The 17,881-nt window shown below is 38.6% G+C and overlaps 1 protein-coding gene across 1 annotated transcript; it reads right to left on the bottom strand.

Annotated features, from left to right (window-relative positions):
• Positions 1–925: 925 nt before the first annotated feature.
• Positions 926–8,648, bottom strand: LOC140856464 (signal recognition particle 9 kDa protein). The gene is made up of 4 exons (XM_073253805.1): positions 8,462–8,648; positions 8,262–8,330; positions 1,357–1,450; positions 926–1,241 (listed from the first exon to the last, which is right to left on the bottom strand). The coding sequence occupies exons 1-4, from the start codon at positions 8,531–8,533 to the stop codon at positions 1,165–1,167; spliced, it is 312 nt and encodes a 103-aa protein (XP_073109906.1). The 5' UTR covers positions 8,534–8,648; the 3' UTR covers positions 926–1,164.
• Positions 8,649–17,881: the final 9,233 nt, after the last annotated feature.

The following is a 17,881-nucleotide window of genomic DNA, read 5'->3' as shown; positions in this document are numbered from 1 at the left end:
ATCCAACAAAAAATCAGATTGAATCGATCCATGATCAAATTTTTGACCCAATGAATCATTCGAATTGGATCGGATCTATACATAACCCAAACCCCGACCTATGAAATATGGCCCAGTTTGGATTCGGACCGATTCGAATATGAGTTATAAATAACAAGATCAATAAGTTAGAAGATCTATAAACAATATTATTTACATTACAAATTTTAATCCTGATGCATGAGACTATTAGAGCCACCGTGGGCCACAATCTTCATCGAAAAATCCAAAAAATTTAATTATATTTTTCTTACCGTTGCTCGATTAATCCAAATCTAAAATATTTTAATAAAATTTTAAAAGATAAAAATATAAAAATCAATGCATCTTCAAAATAATAGATATTAAAATAAATTCGATCAAAATTAACATTCATGTAATATAGGAACAAAGAGAGACGAGTGATTAATTCAAATTAGATCGGATTATTTATTTTAAGATCTAAATCAACCTAAAAATCTCAACAGATCGGATCAAAATTTGATAAATCCAAACTCGATTCAAAAAATAAAATAGATCCAATTTTAAAAATCCAATCTGAACCCACAGATTCTTTAAAACAATTCGAATCGGATCTACACGAATCGGACCAGATCATGAGTCAACCCCAACCCATTTAAAATACCCCTAATGTATCTGCCTATCACCGAATGAGCCATTCGCACCTCCCTTACTTTTGTTCTCCATATTTAACCTTATTTCAGCATATTCATGGCTCCATCCAGAATCCAAAAGTGCTCAAGGGTTGAGGATCTAGAGCAAGGCACGTTCTCAGAAGAAAATGTCTCTCTTTGCGGGTGAAGGTTACAACTTAGTCCACCACCACTAGAAAAAACCTAAAATTTGCATGCATCAAAAAAATAAGTGGTGGAAAAATAGGCCAAAATTGAAAATGATTGTCTACTTAGATTTGTCTTGCTAATGCACCCCAATTGGCAATTGGAGGCTTAAACAGGAACGTTGATGTTCAATATAGATGAGACTCAAGAAAATAGTAACAGAAAGCAATTCCAACCCTGTTCTGGAATGAGCGTACAATAGGCCAGCTCTTGTGTAAGAGAACGAAGAAAACCGAAATCTGATCTTCAGATTCATTTGCGAGGGGGCAAAACAGCAAATACAGTTTTATTGCCTCCTTCCCCTCCCTTTCTTCGAAGCCTGCTGCTCCACCTGTTCCTTGCCTGATACTTCTGATATGTCAGCTGCAAAATCAAGAAGAAAACCAATGTGCAAAACCTTAATGAAGAATATATTTTGACCGAAATGAGTATACTTTTTGTTAGCAAACATTACTAGGATGTGATCAAGGCACAATACCATCAGGACCACGGGCCATCAAAGTGAAGAATATGTTGTTGAGTTTCTCCATCTTTTTTGCATCCTGGGCCTGGTCTGTCTTGAACTTCAGACACTGCAAATATCATGTTCTTATATCAGTCAACCTAAAATACACTGAAGATTACTTGGTTGATTTCTGTGAACGTTGATACAAAACTAAACTTCAGGCAAACTAATGCTTCCTTAACATATTTTAAAAAGAATTATGCAACAACTCTTCTTACAAAATGCAAAAAAAAAAAAGAAAAAAAGAATTCAAAATTTTAATAGCAAAAAAAATTTCCCAAAATTGGCCAAATGGCGCCTGTTTCACTCATGCTTACTTTCTCTGTAGTCCACTGCCACTGTAAATAGATCCAAAAGCTATATTTAGCCTAAATATGTTAATCAGCACTGTAGATATAGTGTTCACTACACATTGCTCACATTGTTGACCATGTTTGTGCAACTTTCTAAAGTATAGAAAAAACTGTAGGCTCTGAACAGAGGTCTACATGTATCTGATAGAAATTCAGAGAGGGTGTACGTTCATGAGAAATTTGGGAAAATCTCTTATATCCAAAAAGAAAAAGTAACATGAATTTGAAAAAATAGAAAAAAAACAATTTAAAGGTGAAAATTAGCAAATTGTTTTAAAAGACTATTAAAAAAATGAAATGTGCAACACTGCATGGATTATCCATAAAATATAGCCAAAACTTTCAAAAAAAAAAAAAAAAAAAAACAACAACAACACAGCCAAAGTAGGCCAAACGAATTTTTTTAAAAATTGAAGAATGATCGTAGACTGTTTCAACAGATTCAAGAATTGTGTGTCAATGCTTGTGTATTATTACAAAATTCCAAGCAAAAAAAAGCCTTTCCTCCCTACAGATTAAAGTGGTAAAATTTTAGCTTTCAAATTTGTTAAGTTTGGTAGAAGAGGATGGTTGCCATCAATGAATGATGAGTAAAAACAATATAAGGTTAGTTGATGTTAAACATGATTTTCAAAAGAAATGGTTACATCTAGATTGTTTAGTGAAATATAAATGTAACATTTCATGCTCAAGAGCGCACATGATTGATGAGTGAAGTTTCACAAACTAGATTGTCAGAGCAAATGATGCAACACAGAATAGTAATTATGTAATTTTCTTAAGTTGACTTCCAGTAATCAAGTATCTGCATAATCTTACAGGCTCAATATGTCAAGCATAAAACTTGCAAGTTCCATTCCTTTACTGTTAAGGCAAATTAAGGATCTGGGGACCTTGGATTGAAAATTGGATAGTGCATATAGAAAGAAGAATCTACAAATCATATTCCAAGAAATAATACGAGTCATCTTCAAAAAGAATCTTAAATGTGCCCATCAGTGAAAATTGATGATAAGACCATCATTTTCTCGGTACAAATTTAGATTCTCTCAGTTACCTATGCAGCAATGTCGGCAATAACTGTGCTGAAAAGATCATTATATTTACAGATTTGCCAGTATACAGATCTCCCTAAAATGTTCTTCAAACATTTGTTTTCTTAGCACAACAAATGATATTGTTCTGCACTCTCTATGACTAAAATCTTCCCTAGATCTGACAGAAACAACTAATCAATTGATAGCAATGGCAACAAAGTTGACCAGGCATAAGGATAGAAGAAATATCTCCCCCTGATGGAGGATGAGCATTAATGGCATGATATCTGAGTCTCCAACAATTAAAAATTCAAAAAAATAATAAAAGAATAAAATAATTGCCAAATGAGTTCTTGCAACACCCACTACAAATTTCATATATATATATGTATGATAGATAGATAGATAGATAGATACATATATTGGCACAGAATCATCTGTTGGATGTTTACTGAATTTCATGAGAACCATGTTCCACACTCTAAAGTCCTGTGTTCATATGAAAAAAACTAGTAACTATGGACCACCATTTTGAGGATCTACCAATTATCTGAAAAACATCCACTAGCACCTGCTTTTTCCACAAACACAAAAGTAAATAGAGATGCATGACCTGTTCATAAAATCACTCATTGAACTATGCCTAATCACCTTTTTCTGGTAACTATAATTAGCAAAGAAGTTGCCCATCTAGAATACATACTTTAAATGACTAAAGCATAAGAGACTCATTTAAATTAAGTGCTAGAAGAAGGGTTTACTCACAATCAAACAAAAGAAATTAGGAATAATTGTCCTACATTGTAGTTCAAGTCCATATTTCTTCTATTATGTTTTATTAAAATTTCAATTAAAAAGTTCACTTAATTGATTCAATAGGATAGAGTAAATCTACAAATTCCTTAACTCATTAAATATCAGTCATTCTATGTAGTTATAGGAAGGGTAATTGAACAAAGATCGATGGAAGATATCCTTCTAGATGGAAAAATGTCAGCATACATTCTTTTTTGACGTGGAGAAAGCTTACAAAAGATATCAAAAAAGGAAATCTTTCGAGCTTTATGAAGGAAAGGTTTACAGGAGAGATACATCGAAACCATTAAGGACGTTTATACAAGAGAAGCTGTAAGCTTTAGGAGTTCCTTGTTGCAACAAGAATATTTCTAGTCACAGCAAGCCCGTACAACTACACCAAGGATTCACAGTGAGCCTATATCTTTTTATGCTAATAACAAGTGAACTTGCTTCGAATATCTGAAAAAAGTATTATGGCACATATTATTTGCATAAGATAAAGTTCTGAATGACAGAAGAGTAACAAATGATACATAAAATTGAAAATCTGAAATAAAACTTCAGTTGAGAAAGCCATGGAGCCATGCCTAGCTTCTAAACATCATCTCCCACTGTTTTAGAAATGGTGTAGGCTGGTTACAACTATACCCCTTAAATCCCATCCAGCTTCTAAACTGGAAGAAGAAGAAGAAGAAGAAAGTCTGTCAAGCTCTCTGCCTCAACCAAGTTCTCCATCAAGGAAACCAACCTCTCCCTCCCTCCCTTATCTTTCTCATTACCATCTAGCTATAATGCAAACCTAATCCTCTTTCTTCCTCCTTCCTCTTTCTGAACCCCATTACATCTCTTATGCAACCACCTCTCTCTCACTCTCTGTCTGCTAAAAACTCAGAGACCCATCCTCAGAAAGTCTCTCTCCCTCTCTCTCTGCTGTGAACTCAAAAAGCTCCCACCAACTTCCGTATAAACAAGTTTTCACAATTTTATCTTGAAATTCTATCTTTGTTCCCTGAGAGAAGGCTAGAAATAATTATTATCGACTAAAAAACTTTATGAATGCAAGTTCTTTTAATGCATTTCATCATCACCAGTAAATATCAAATCATGGAAAATCAAATGCCTTGCAGAAGTTGAAATTATCTTTTCTACAAAAAGAAGAAAAAGAATTGAAACAATATTACCTACTAATTGATCTTTGATCTAGATTAGGTTGCTTTATGGAACATATCTTCCTTCCACCTCTAGCAATTGTTAAGGGGTCCTAAAATGGAAACTGGAAGGATGGTGGATTGAGATTGGAAAGGAAACAGAAGGTGGGAAGGAGAAGACAAAGAAGAGAAGAAAATTGGAGCAAGGAAAATTGAGAATGCAGGAGGGCACAATTGAAAGGTTGCTTTCTATGACCTTTAGCTGAATCTGTTTTCCCCCATGATTGCAGGTACCAACCCCAGCAGTAGCCAATCAGGGGCTGTAATGGTTCCACATGGAAAAATTATGTGAGGCTATCTATTATTGCTCAAACTTTGGAGAACAAAGATATCATTAGTCAGCTCTGTTATATGATAAAATTAATGGAAAGATAGATGAAGACAAATTTGCCAGAGCTATAAAATTTAGTAGAACAGTGCTTTTGAGGTATCATGTGATCATGGAATATCCTGGCAAGCAAGAAATTTATAGAAAAACAATAGACCTACAACATTATATAGCCAAAAATGTTGGGCAATATAAAGGGTCCAAGAAAACAAGTTGAACATAACAGAACTGGTGATGTTTAGATAGATGCATGATAACACGAATAGAATGAAAAATGAATACATTAGAGAAGATGTAGGGATCATACCAATTAAGAAGAAAGTGCTGTAACATTAATTGAAATTGTATGGGCAGGCACAACAGAGATATGAGGGGCTTCCAACATACGGGGAGTGTATTTTAATCTTGGTTCAAGGATGTACACAAATTAAGGAAAGACCTAACACACATGGATGATAGTTTTGAGAAGAGACACCTAAACCCTCGAGAGTTTTGAGAAAGGACACTAAGAATCTTAAAAATCATCGTAAGATTCCTTGCATATGGACATTTGATAAACAAGGATTTATAAAGCTAACCCATATAGTCTAGATTAAATTTGATGATTATGGTTGTGGTAGTTCATACTAAAATTTCTTGGTAAAATTTCACCAAGAAATTTTATCAAAAATTATGTTCATAACAAGGAGCATGCAACATGGCTCACCAACAACTATAACTAAAACATGCAATAAATTCTCTTCAAATCTCTAAGTCAAGTGATGCATTCCAATCATCCAAGCAATTCCACCAACCTAGTATCAACATCAAGTGAATGTACTTGAATTACGACTCCAAAATCCAAGTATCATTCTAAAACATATTTGTCTTCTACCCATATTCCACCCTTTCTCAACAGAAAAGAGCTTCAGCAACTCTGACAACTTTAAATATCTAAAGATTCATTATATTCATGCTCATATTTTCATTGAAGAAACCTCAGCAAAAACAAGCTACAATAACTTCTGCAAAACTCTTCTAGTGATCAATCATTTTGATCATGAAATTATCCAGTTTAATTATTAGATCAATCTTTTCTTTATTGATGAAATAGAATTAAATCTCAATCAGTCCAAAGCAACTATCACAGTTAATCTGTAATTGTCATACTGTCCAGGTGGCTAACAGCTATCCAAGGTAAATATCTGAAGGCATGTGACACAGTATGACAACATTATATTGATACATACAGTTAGTTTAAAATTGTCATCAAATATCAGCTAATATCCAAAACACACACACATATAGAAGCATATGTATGAGTGCAATTATAATACACAAACAGTATAAGAAGAGGACTTTGCCCTCACAATAGAATTAAATCTTTGGTGTTGAAAATGCGAACATAAGCTATTGGACATGACCTCTTAGGCTAAAATGCCTATCTGAGAGAGAGAGAGAGAGAGAGAGGGAGAGAGAGAGGGAGAGAGAGAGTCACATGTCTAAAGGCCCCTTTTCTATGCATCAAGTCACTCAAAATCAGTACATAACATCACATCACTAAAATTATATGTACTAAGAAGCTTTGATGCATAGAGGAGAGGTCCAACATGTGGTTTTTCATATGTGGGAATTGTAGACCTTGTATAACACAATTTAGGATAGCAATTTTCAACCACCAACACTAACTTTTGTATGGGTGTAAATTCCTCTCCTCACACCCTATGCATATTGCAACCACACCCTATATGTATAAAGAACACCTAGTAACATTTAGCTTGAAGTAAAATTAAATATAGATTAAAAGAAATACTCAGTTGAGGACTCATAAAACCAACCTAATAATTGGAACAAGGCTTCACAGTTAATAATTGTTGCAAACTAGAGACAATTGTCAAAATTAGTTACAGCTAATAATATGCTATAATGGAAGGGGGACAAAGGTTAGACTGTAGCTTATTCCTCTTAATTGTCTTTAATGAATTGACATTTAACTTTAGAAAGCCCAAAGCTTGGTGTGTGAAGCATGATGGAATGAGCCATCAGGGATGTGCTACTTGGATGTAAATGGTTAGAGTTTTCTCCTTAACAAAGATGAAGTATATTATTTATGCCATTGTATAACTATGATCATGGAGTTAAGATTTCAACCAAATTATATATCTACAAGACAATTTTGTTAGAAAAGACTGTTTTTATTCAATTCATGAAACATTTGCATAAGAAATGTTCACTACACATGCATATTTGATTCCAAAACCAGGTAAATAAATTTTGACATGATGGTAAATGATGGGGTTTGCTCCTAACTAATGTATTACTGCAAGAAACAAAGGGGAACAGACACTAAGAAGTGACAGTTTTATAGAAATGATGGCTAATTTGAAATGAATAATTTGGACAACATTCATGGGGATGGATGTCTATAATTAAATTGGTGAATCTCAGAAGGATGTCACCTAAGAAAGCTAATATGAAAAGCATTTGAGAAGATGTGACCTCATGATAACCTTTGATTGGAATCATCAGAGGGATAAAGGAAGGGGAGTAGTATATACATAACCAATTATACATATAGGTGAGATAAACCTTGACATCATCATATTGAGTTCCTTCACAAGCAGAACATGACTAGATAACTGACTGACATCAATTTCTCTTCGTGGATGTTGATGGCAAATGCATAATTATAAAGTAAGGGCAAGAACCCATGCCCCTTATTTTGTAAACAAGTACAGGGAATGCTCACACACCAAATGATGACTAAATGATTACCCATATATCTGCAAAATAAATGAGATATCCAAGATTATGGAATCAAAACGTGCAAATCGAATTTAGGACAAAGAGAAAATAAACATCATATACAGGGCAAGCATTCACTTTTCCTTTCTCAAATTACCCGATTCAAATTCCGAACATTTATCCACATAACTATTATACGAATTCGTGATGCAATAATTGTAAAGCAAATCAGCGTGACATTGACCCATCGAAGAATTCCGTAAGAATCAAGAACTGCATTACAATTTGCTCGCTCCTCAACTCTCAATGGGCAAGATAATCAATCCTCTAAACAATTGCAACATAGTTCCCATTTCACTACAAATTTAGCGTAAATTACTCAAAATAAACCCGACATTTGAAGAGATTGCGAGAGGGTTTGGGAGTACACCTCACGGTTGTCTGTAACCTTGAGGACCAGCTTCCCGTCGCAGTGCCTATACTTCATCACGTACCGAGACTACTCGATTAAAGAGATTAAAATCAAAAGAACAAGAAAAAGAATCAATCAGAGAAAAGAAGAACAGAAGGAGATAAAGATCAAATCAGGAACTAAAAAGAAAGAAAGAAAGATTGGATTGAGAGGAATACCGCTTGGGGATCCGCGCGGAAGAGCTGCACGGATCTCTCCACGAACTCGTCCCAAGAGGCGATGTAAACCATTGGAATCAGAAAGAGGAAACGCGATCGAAGGCGATAGAGGGAGGAATCGGAGCGGTCGAGGGAACGCTCGGAGGCACTCGATGTCTTCTGCGAGTGACGGCCGACGCCTGCCTCCACCAGGTTTCGAGGTTCATACTAGCTTTGTTTAATTTGAGTCCGGCTAAACTTTTGGACCGAACCGAACTCGGTGGCCCAACGTGCTGGGCTGGACCGGTTTCAGTTTAGTTAGGCCTTTTTCGTTGAAAACGGGATGACCATACAAGTCTCATTTAAATACATTCAATAAAACCAGCAAATAAAATATCACAATAATACAAATAGCTACCATCTCTATCCATGAAACATCATCAAAATGATGAGCCACATAAGAGGCAACTCAATTTGCAGCATCATTTGTCTCTCAGTAAACATGTCTAACTATCAGGGAAGTACATCCCTACAGTATCCTCTAAATGTCTTGAAATAGGGGATGAAAGTGCACAGACTTCGACTATCCCTAATTCCACCTCATTACTATAGTGGAACTACCCTAGTGCAAAAGAATGATTGATCTTTTTTTTGCAACAACAATCGATCGATCATGTCTCCCACAACTCTCAAAACACTGAACTTTTCTTTTATTGACTTGCACAAACCTCGTAGCGGCTACTGTATGATCCAATAGTGCACAACATGAAAGAAAGATCAATCATTCTTTCACATAGAAGATACATCCCTGTCACTGCCAAATCTTGTGCCTGAGGTCGAGGATGGTCTCTACGATCGAGGTGGTCGAGCTGTGAAGATGTGGCGGTCTCCAAGAGCTGGGTTGAGATCTGCAAAAAATCTTGATCCGAGTGTTTTTTCGTGAGAACCTTCCGACACCCAAGTTAGGAGATGAAGAATAAGAAGAAGAGAGTTTTTTTTTTTTTTTTGAGAGCTTCCCTAAGGAGCCCCACGTCCCTCTATTTATAGAGAGAGAATTAGAGTCATGTACACCTAGGAGACTAATTAATTTTCGATTATTATGCATGGATTAGGCTGGTGGCAATTATTTTTGCATTTGTGATGCAGAACTAGTTGTCGGTTTCCAATCGGGGTGTGATTTGATTTCGACAATCTCCTTCCTTATTTGGACTTTTTAGATTCGTGAAGATGGTAGGCTCCTTCCATATCGGGATAATTGCTTTGTATGATCGATCTTCCCCAGATCGGCTATAACCAACCTCCAAGCACCTCAGTTGAAACTGAGGTATGAACCTAGGCATCTCGATCACAGCTGAGGTCCAAGCTACCACCCACATGATTACTCTGCACGTAGGTAAGTTTGATTTCTATATTTGATTCCTTTAGGTCGATCGAGATTGGCTTCTTATTTTTATGTCCATCGAGGTCTTAGCTTCGCAGGTCTTCAATAAAAGTCAAGGACATAATCGACTGAGGTCAAGGTGGTAGTCTACAATAGATGCCCTCCACTCGCAAGCCCAAACTCGTGCTGAGATCAATCAAAGATACTATGAGTCCGAGGTCGAGGTCGGACTATTGAGTTGCCGTGTTCGAAGTATTCTCTAGGTTGTCGACACATGTTGAAAATCGATGTCGTTGATGATTCAAATCTACTCATCTAGCCTGTTGGATTGCCAGATCTGTGTGAGTCTTGCCATGGACAATCGGGTAGTGACACTTAGTGAACATGAGCAATGACTAGACGAACTGCCGTTCGATTGGAGCCATCCAAACTCCTATAAATAGACACTATTTCACCCCTAGCCATTTCACTTTCACCATTTTAGTGCTCTGAGAGAAGGAAGTGAAAACCTTAGGTGATTTCTGGTGAACTCTGATGATCACTGTCAGCCATTGCACTCCACCTTGACCGTAGTTGAGCTTTGACATCCGATCTGAAGTCCAGCCCTTGGGTTTGCTCGATCATCTTCTCCTTAGGTTAGTTTTTTTTTCTTCTACTTTTTCTCTTTTCTTTTCTTGGGTTTTTCAAGGATGAGCATGTTGAGCTCATCTTCGCTCACCTGGACCTTGGATGGTAATCTAGTCGATGAGGACCTTATGTCTGACGTCGGATGTTCCTCGGATGGTTCTAAGGTAAGCAAGGTGCCTAACTTCAGCCCTTTCAAGTGGCCTCCATCCTCACCCAAGAGGATTTAGAAGCGCTATGCCTCAGGTATCAAATCTCTCCAGAATTTAAACTGGAGCTAACCGATCCTGAGAACCGGATCGTCCTACCTTCGCAATGTCGGATTGGACTCTATAAAGAGTCTCTGAGAGTCGGCCTTAGACTATCTGTTCATTTTTTTTAATGTAAAAGTGCTTAGGACTTTTCAAATAATTTTTTACTGTGTGGCGCCGAACTCATGGCACCTAATAATAACTTTTATTATATATTGCCTCTTCCTCAGGATGGAACTAACCATCCATCTCTTTCAGATATGTTTTTCATTCAAGGAACATCCCAATGAGGTCGGATGGTGGTATATCTCACCTCAGATAGGGCGGCACCTCTTCCAGGGCACTCCTTCCTCAGTTCATAGTTAGAAGGAGCGTTACTTTTTTATTTCAACTGATCAATCTTTGGACTTTGACACATCGTGGGGTTAACTTTGGAGGTCATCAATTAAGGCTCTAGCACTTTTTGACATCGAAGAGGAGGCCCTGAAGTTCATTTTCAACAACACTGTTCTTCCTCTTCTTAGGCTCCTTTCCAAGAAGACATTATTTAAAATTAGGCTGAGTATGGCCGATCCTCAGAGTAAGTCAATTTTGTTCAATGTATTTCCTCAATTTTCTTTTAACCGACTTCCTTATTTTTTAGATATGAAGCCTGAGGATATTGAAGCCCTTCACCCAACTATGAAGAGGAAGAAGTCTTTGGCTCGAGCTCTCACTCCCAAGTGGGATCGAGCTGACACTATCCTCGCCCAACTTGCCATCGGAGCCTCCTAAACACTAGCTCAGGGTCCTCCAAGGAAAGAGGCTTCTTTGAGGGCCCAGCTCATCTCACCCCTGAAGTCGATCGCTCTGGAGGAGTTAGTTCTCCCTTCTGTGCATCTTCATCGCTCTGAGGCTCATCAACCCCCTGGGTCTCAATGCGCATGTTCTCATAGCAAGCTGACTTCCATATCGAGATCTCCCTAAGGCTTTTAGCTCGACCTAAGCAAGAGTTTCAAGAATAGAGGCTAGGCTTCAGGAACAATTGCATCACCTGTGAACAATCGCATCACTGATGTCGACATCTTTAATGTAGAAGGCCTCAGCTTCCGCATTAAGGATTCCTATGACTTACTCTTTTGGGTTAGTATTATGTTTCTCCTCTCCTCCCCCATTTTTATGTTAACCTCTTCTCATCTTCAACTTGTCCACCATGTGGATCATTTTATCAGTGTTTTGAATGAGGCTCAACAAATTTTCAAGGAAGCCGAGGACCAAGCAATTCAGGCTGAAGCTTGGGCTGCCCAGGCCTCTAAAAAGATAGATGAGGCTCAGCTTTGAAGGCAGTAGTCGAAAAGGAAGTCCAGTCTTTGATGGCCAAATTCAAGTTGCTGGAGGCTGAGGTTGCAAAGGCTCAAAGTGATGCCAAGGACCATTTATCAGAGGACTTGAGTGTTGTGGCGAGCCAATGGGAGAAGAAGCTAGAGTCTGAGAAAGTGGCCCTGATCAAAGCATTCTATATTTCTGAGGAGTTTAGGATGATCAAGTTAGAGTTTGCCTCTGACTCTTAGCTGCAGGGTCTCGTGGGCTACAAGACCAGAGTCTAGGGTCTCTTCCCCAACATTGACCTTGGGCCTTTGGACTCTGATGACTTAGATGGGGGAGAAAGAGTTGAGGAGGTCATAGGTGGGAAGGAAGGGGCCGAGGTTGAGGTCAGGCTAGAGCATGACAAAAATCTGGTGATTGAAGATGTGGCTGCCATCCAGCCCCCTACGGTGATCATGCTATCGGAGCCCAAAGCCCCAACTGGGGGTTGGATGTTCCTCCTGATGTCTAGAATTTTTTTTTTAATTTTTGTACTTGAGCTTGGATATGATTGAGCTAGTTATGTAGTTGGCCTGTTTTGTATTCTTCAGCTTTTGGCCGAATTGATTTTATAAGGGACCAGCCTAATATTTGTAAATACACTTTTTAATACAAACCATGCAAATGTTGCCTCTTTCCATGTCGTCTTCATCATTTTCATCTTTATTTGTTAGCTATAGGAAACTTCTGAGCCACAGGAGTTGGATTCCCATGGGTCAATCGACCTCATCTCTGATTTGTGTGGATTTCATTCGAGGGTGAGATAGGGCTTGTAGGGGATAAAGAGTATTTGTCTATCCTGATTCTAGGCCTTCACTCGACTCGTATGAGGATGAGGAGCGATAGTTGGCTATTGGAGTTGTAGTTTTCTTTCAACTGATACGAGGATGAGGAGTATCGATTGGCCATTAGAGTCATGGCCTCCGTTCAACTCTTATGAGGATGAAGAGCATAAGTTGGCCGATGGCATTAGGGCCTCCGCTTGACTTATATGAAAATGAGGAGCGCAAATTGGCCAATGGGGTGAGGACCTCCACTTAACTTATACGAGGATGAGGAGTACTAGTTGGTCAAGGGAGTTAGGACCTCTACTCAACTCATATGAGAATGAGGAGCGTCAGTTGGTCGATGGAGTCGTAGCCTTTGCTTCAGCTTATACAAGAATGAGGAGTGCAAGTTGGCTGATGGAGTCGTGACCTCCGCTCAACTCATACGAGGATGAGGAGTATCAATTAGCCATTGACAATAGGATCTCTGCTCGACTCATATGAGGATGAGGAGTGCAAGTTGGCCATTAGAGTCGTGGCTTCCACTCAACTCCTACAAGGCTGAGGAGCGCAAGTTGGCTATTGGCAATAGGGCCTCCGCTCAACTCATAAGAGGATAAGGAGCACAAGTTGGCCTTTGGATCTATGAGGAAGGTATTATGATCTGCAAAATAAAAATTTTTATCATCGTTCAATAAGAATTATACCAAAGATAGTAAATTTATAAAATTTTAAAATTTTAGATTTAGAAAATTAAGATTTCATCTAGTTGGCAGAGTCAATATGCTCCCAAGTGCACCACTTCATCGACATGGTATGAGCCTTCCCAATTTGGAATGAGTTTTCTTTGTTCTATAGGTTAAGATATTTTGGCTCTTCAAAGCTGAGATCCCCTATTCAGAAGACTTTTCTCTTAACCCTTGAGTTGTCGTATCGAGCCACTCTCTGTTGGTAGTTCACCATTTGAAGTCGAGCTTGCTCCTGCATCTCCTCCAACAGGTCTAAATATTTTTTTAAAATTGTCTGAGTTGCTCTCCTCTTTGAACTTCTCCACCCGAAGGGAGGGTATATTGACATCAAGAGGTATCATGGCTTCAATTTTTTAAGCTAGGTTGAAGGGCATTTCTCCAGTAGGGATCCATTATGTTGTTTGGTAGGCCTAAAGTACATTGTAGAGCTCCTCAACCCATAACCCTTTGGCTCGATCCAGTCTCATCTTCAGTCCCTGTAGCAAAGTCTGATTGATCACTTTGACTTCACCGTTACTCTGATGATGAGCTACTGAAGTTAAGTAGTGAAAAATGCCTAGCTCCTTACAGAATCCCATAAACTTTGTATTATCAAACCGCCATCCATTGTTTATGATGATAGTCAATGGCAGACCGAACTGATAGATAATGGATTTTCACATAAAGTCGCAAACTTTGGCCTTGGTAATGCTTGCCAATGCTTCAGCTTCCATCTACTTCATAAAGTAGTCGATTATGATAAGTAAAAATTTTTTCTATGCAGCTACAATTGAAAAGGGTCCGAAGATGTCCATTCTCCATTGGACAAAAGGTCAAGGTATCGTGATTGGAGCCAGAGGAGTTGAAGGTCATCATTGAATATTGGTGTTCTTTTGGCAATACTCACATCTTTTCACCAAGTCGCCCGTGTCTTGTTGCATAGCCAGCTAGAAGTAACTTTATTGAAGCACCTTGTAGGCAAGTGCTTTACCTCCTGATGGTTGTTGTAGATACCTTCATAGGCCTCTCGAAGAGCATATTCTGCCTCTGACAGGTGAAGGCACCAAAGTAATGGCAATGAGTATGACCTTTTGTACAACGTTTCTTCACACATCAAATTATTGAGGTGCTAGGTGCCTCAGTTTTCTGGTTTCTTCACAATTAACAAGTAAAACCCCTTCTTATAAGAATTGGACAATCGGATCCATCCAACTTGGCTCATGGTCGGTTTGCATCACCTGGATTTTCTCGATGCTAGGCTTTTCCAAAGTCTCCACATATGAGCTCCTTTCAAGATCGATGACTTCAAAGGTAGCAAGCTTTGGTAAGAGGTCAGCCTACATATTCTCAATCTTTGGGATTTGCTGTACACTTAGGGTGGCAAAATTGGAGGCAAGGTCTTTTTCATTTTGTAGATACTTCATCATGCAGGGCTCCTGTGCCTCGTATTCACCCTATATTTATCCGACAACAAGTTGGAAATCATTGTAAACTCTTTAAGTGCCGACCTCCCGTCTCTCATGCCATTCTATGCTTGGAAATTAGGGTCTCATACTTAGCTTCATTATTTGAGGCTTTGAACTCAAAAGCATAGGGTGTACTCAGCTACTACTCCTTCGGAGCTCGTAAGGACTAATCCGACCCTGGAGCCCCCATATTGGAGGAGCCGTCTAACTGGAGGACCTAGCACTCCCAGCATTCTCCGACCTCAAATTTAGTACCGAGCCCCTCCTTGGGGATAGTGCATTTCAGAATAAAATCTGGCAAGATCTGAACTTTAATAGATTGTCTAGGGGGTATTTTTTGTCGAACTTTCCAAGTTCAATAGTCCACTTAGCCAGTCGACTCAAAGTCTCAGGTCGATAGAGTACCAATTTGATGGATTGGTCGGTGACAACGGTGATCATGTATGCTTTGAAAATACAGGCACAGTATTTTTGTCAAAATTATCAGTGCATACATCATTTTTTCGAGCTTCATGTACCAGGTCTCAACATCATAGAGGACTTGACTTATATAATACATGGGCTTCTGCACTAGTCCCTCTTATCGGATGAGGATCAAGCTGACTACCTATGAGCAAACTATAAGATATAAGTACAAAAGCCAAGAAACTGTGAGCCTCAATTCTGCACTATGACACCATGAAGCCGAGAAACTGTTCGGAGATAACTCCAAAAGCACACTTATTGGGGTTAAGCTTCATTCGAAAGCAGCACTGTATTGCGAAGGTCTCTTCAAGATTGGTGATGTGATGCTCCATATTTTGATTTTTGACAAGCATGTCATTTACATATACCTCAATATTTCTTTCAATCTACTCTTTGAAGATCTTGTTGACGAGCTTTTGATAAGTCATCTTACATTTTTTAAACCGAAAGATATGATTTTGAATATAAAAGATCCTGATCAGTAATAAAAGCCATCCTCTCCTCGTCCTCGATTACTATCTGAATTTGATTGTGGCTAGATAAGGTGTCTATAAAGGAGAAGAGTTAATACCCTAATATAGCATCTACCAACTGATCGATTCATGATAGATGATAGCTATCCTTGGGACATGCCTTATTGAGATCGGTATAGTTGATACATACATGCCACTTTTTATTTGTCTTCTTGACTAGCACCATATTGGCTAGCCATTTAGGGTAATAAACCTTCCTAATAAATCCAACATTCAAGAGTTTGTCAACCTCTTCTGCTATAGCCTTCTATCGCTTTGGTGTGAAGGTTCTTTTCTTCTATCTGACAAGATGATGCTTCAAGTCCACATTCAAATGATGAACGATAACTCCTAAGTCTCTTCCTGGTATGTCCAAAACTGATCAGGCGAACACATCCGTATTGGATCAAAGGAATGAGATGAGATACCGGCAGTCTTCATCACACAAGTTGGAGCCGATTAATTGATTTTGGTGGGGTCAGACTCATCCATCAGAGTTGGGATGAGGTCCTCCACTGTTGCCCTCATTGCTCCATCAGCTCATCTCAGACATCAAACTTTTTCACAAGTCGAGGCTCCTTAAGTGCTTTTCCCCGAAAGATCACCATGTAATATTCTCTAGCCAGTTGCTAGTCTCTCCAAAGCTTGTCAATCCCATTAGGAGTGGGGAACTTGATCATTAGGTGATAAGTCAATATCATGACCTGGAGAGAATTCAACTTAGGTCGACCTAATATGGCATTATAGACGGATGGGACCTTTATGACTAAGTCGACATTAACAGTCGATTGCCTCAGAGTTCGTCCTATTATCATAGGAAGGGAGATTATCCCTTCCACTGACACAGTGTCAGCAGTGAACCCGATCAGAGGAGAACTTAGTTTCTTCAGTTAACTGGAACCAAACCCATTCGCACAAAAGCATCATAAAATAAGACACCCATAAAGCTTCTATTATTAATCAAAACACAATGTGTATCATAATTTAAAATATTTAAAGTCATGACAATAGGATTGTTATACGGATATTTTATTCCCCTTAGATAGGCCTCGAAGAAAGTGACTTCTTCTTCAATCCTCCTCTTCTTCTACTTCTTTTCCTTGGCTAAGCTCGGCCCCGAAGGTGGTGCTACTAAGCTACCCCCAGAGATGGTATGGATCACTCTTACCACCAGATTATCCCTTTGGGGGTCTTCATGCTGAGGTGATTTGCCCTTGAGCTCTTCATGGTTCAGCCATTCATCAACATATTACTATAGTCGCTCTCATCGGATGAGTGCTTCGATCTTCTCCTTAAACTGCCAACACTCTTTAGTATCATATCCATAGTCTCGATGATATCGGTAATACTTTCTCCTGTTCCTTATATGCGATGGGGTTATCATTTTCTTTGACTTCATAAGGTCTCCTTGATGCTCTATCTCCATTAGTTCTATGCTTAAGGAATGTTGAGTGGGGTAAAATTATTAAACCTCTAAGGTGAGGACCTAAACTGGCATGGTCTGAGTAGAGATCCAATTTGGTCATTCTAAGGTGTGGTTCATGATTAGTGCAATCTCCATTCATCATGTCGACCTTCCTACCTGCATTCGTTTTTCCTCCTTTGGCTGCCTTTTGCCTGAGACTCACTGCTAGGATTCTCTCGATGTCGATCCTAGGCCTCTTCTGCATTTGCATACTTTTCTTCTCGCTCCAGCATTGAGACGAAATCTTTGGGATACTTCTTTTTGAGCGAGAAGAGGAGGTCATTTTTGAGCAATCCAGCTTTAAGTATTGTCATGGCCATCGACTGATCCAGATTTTATACCTCCAAGATTGTAGCATTGAAGCGATTGATGTAATCTCAAAGGGGCTCATTTTCTTACTATTTGATGTTGATGAGGGAGTTTGAGTTTCAGTGCTGT

The sequence above is a fragment of the Elaeis guineensis genome, chromosome 3, assembly GCF_000442705.2.
Source record: "Elaeis guineensis isolate ETL-2024a chromosome 3, EG11, whole genome shotgun sequence".
NCBI classification, from domain to species: domain Eukaryota; kingdom Viridiplantae; phylum Streptophyta; class Magnoliopsida; order Arecales; family Arecaceae; genus Elaeis; species Elaeis guineensis.
The sequence above is the reverse complement of the archived record's forward strand: the minus strand, read 5'-3'. Positions and strand labels throughout refer to the sequence as shown.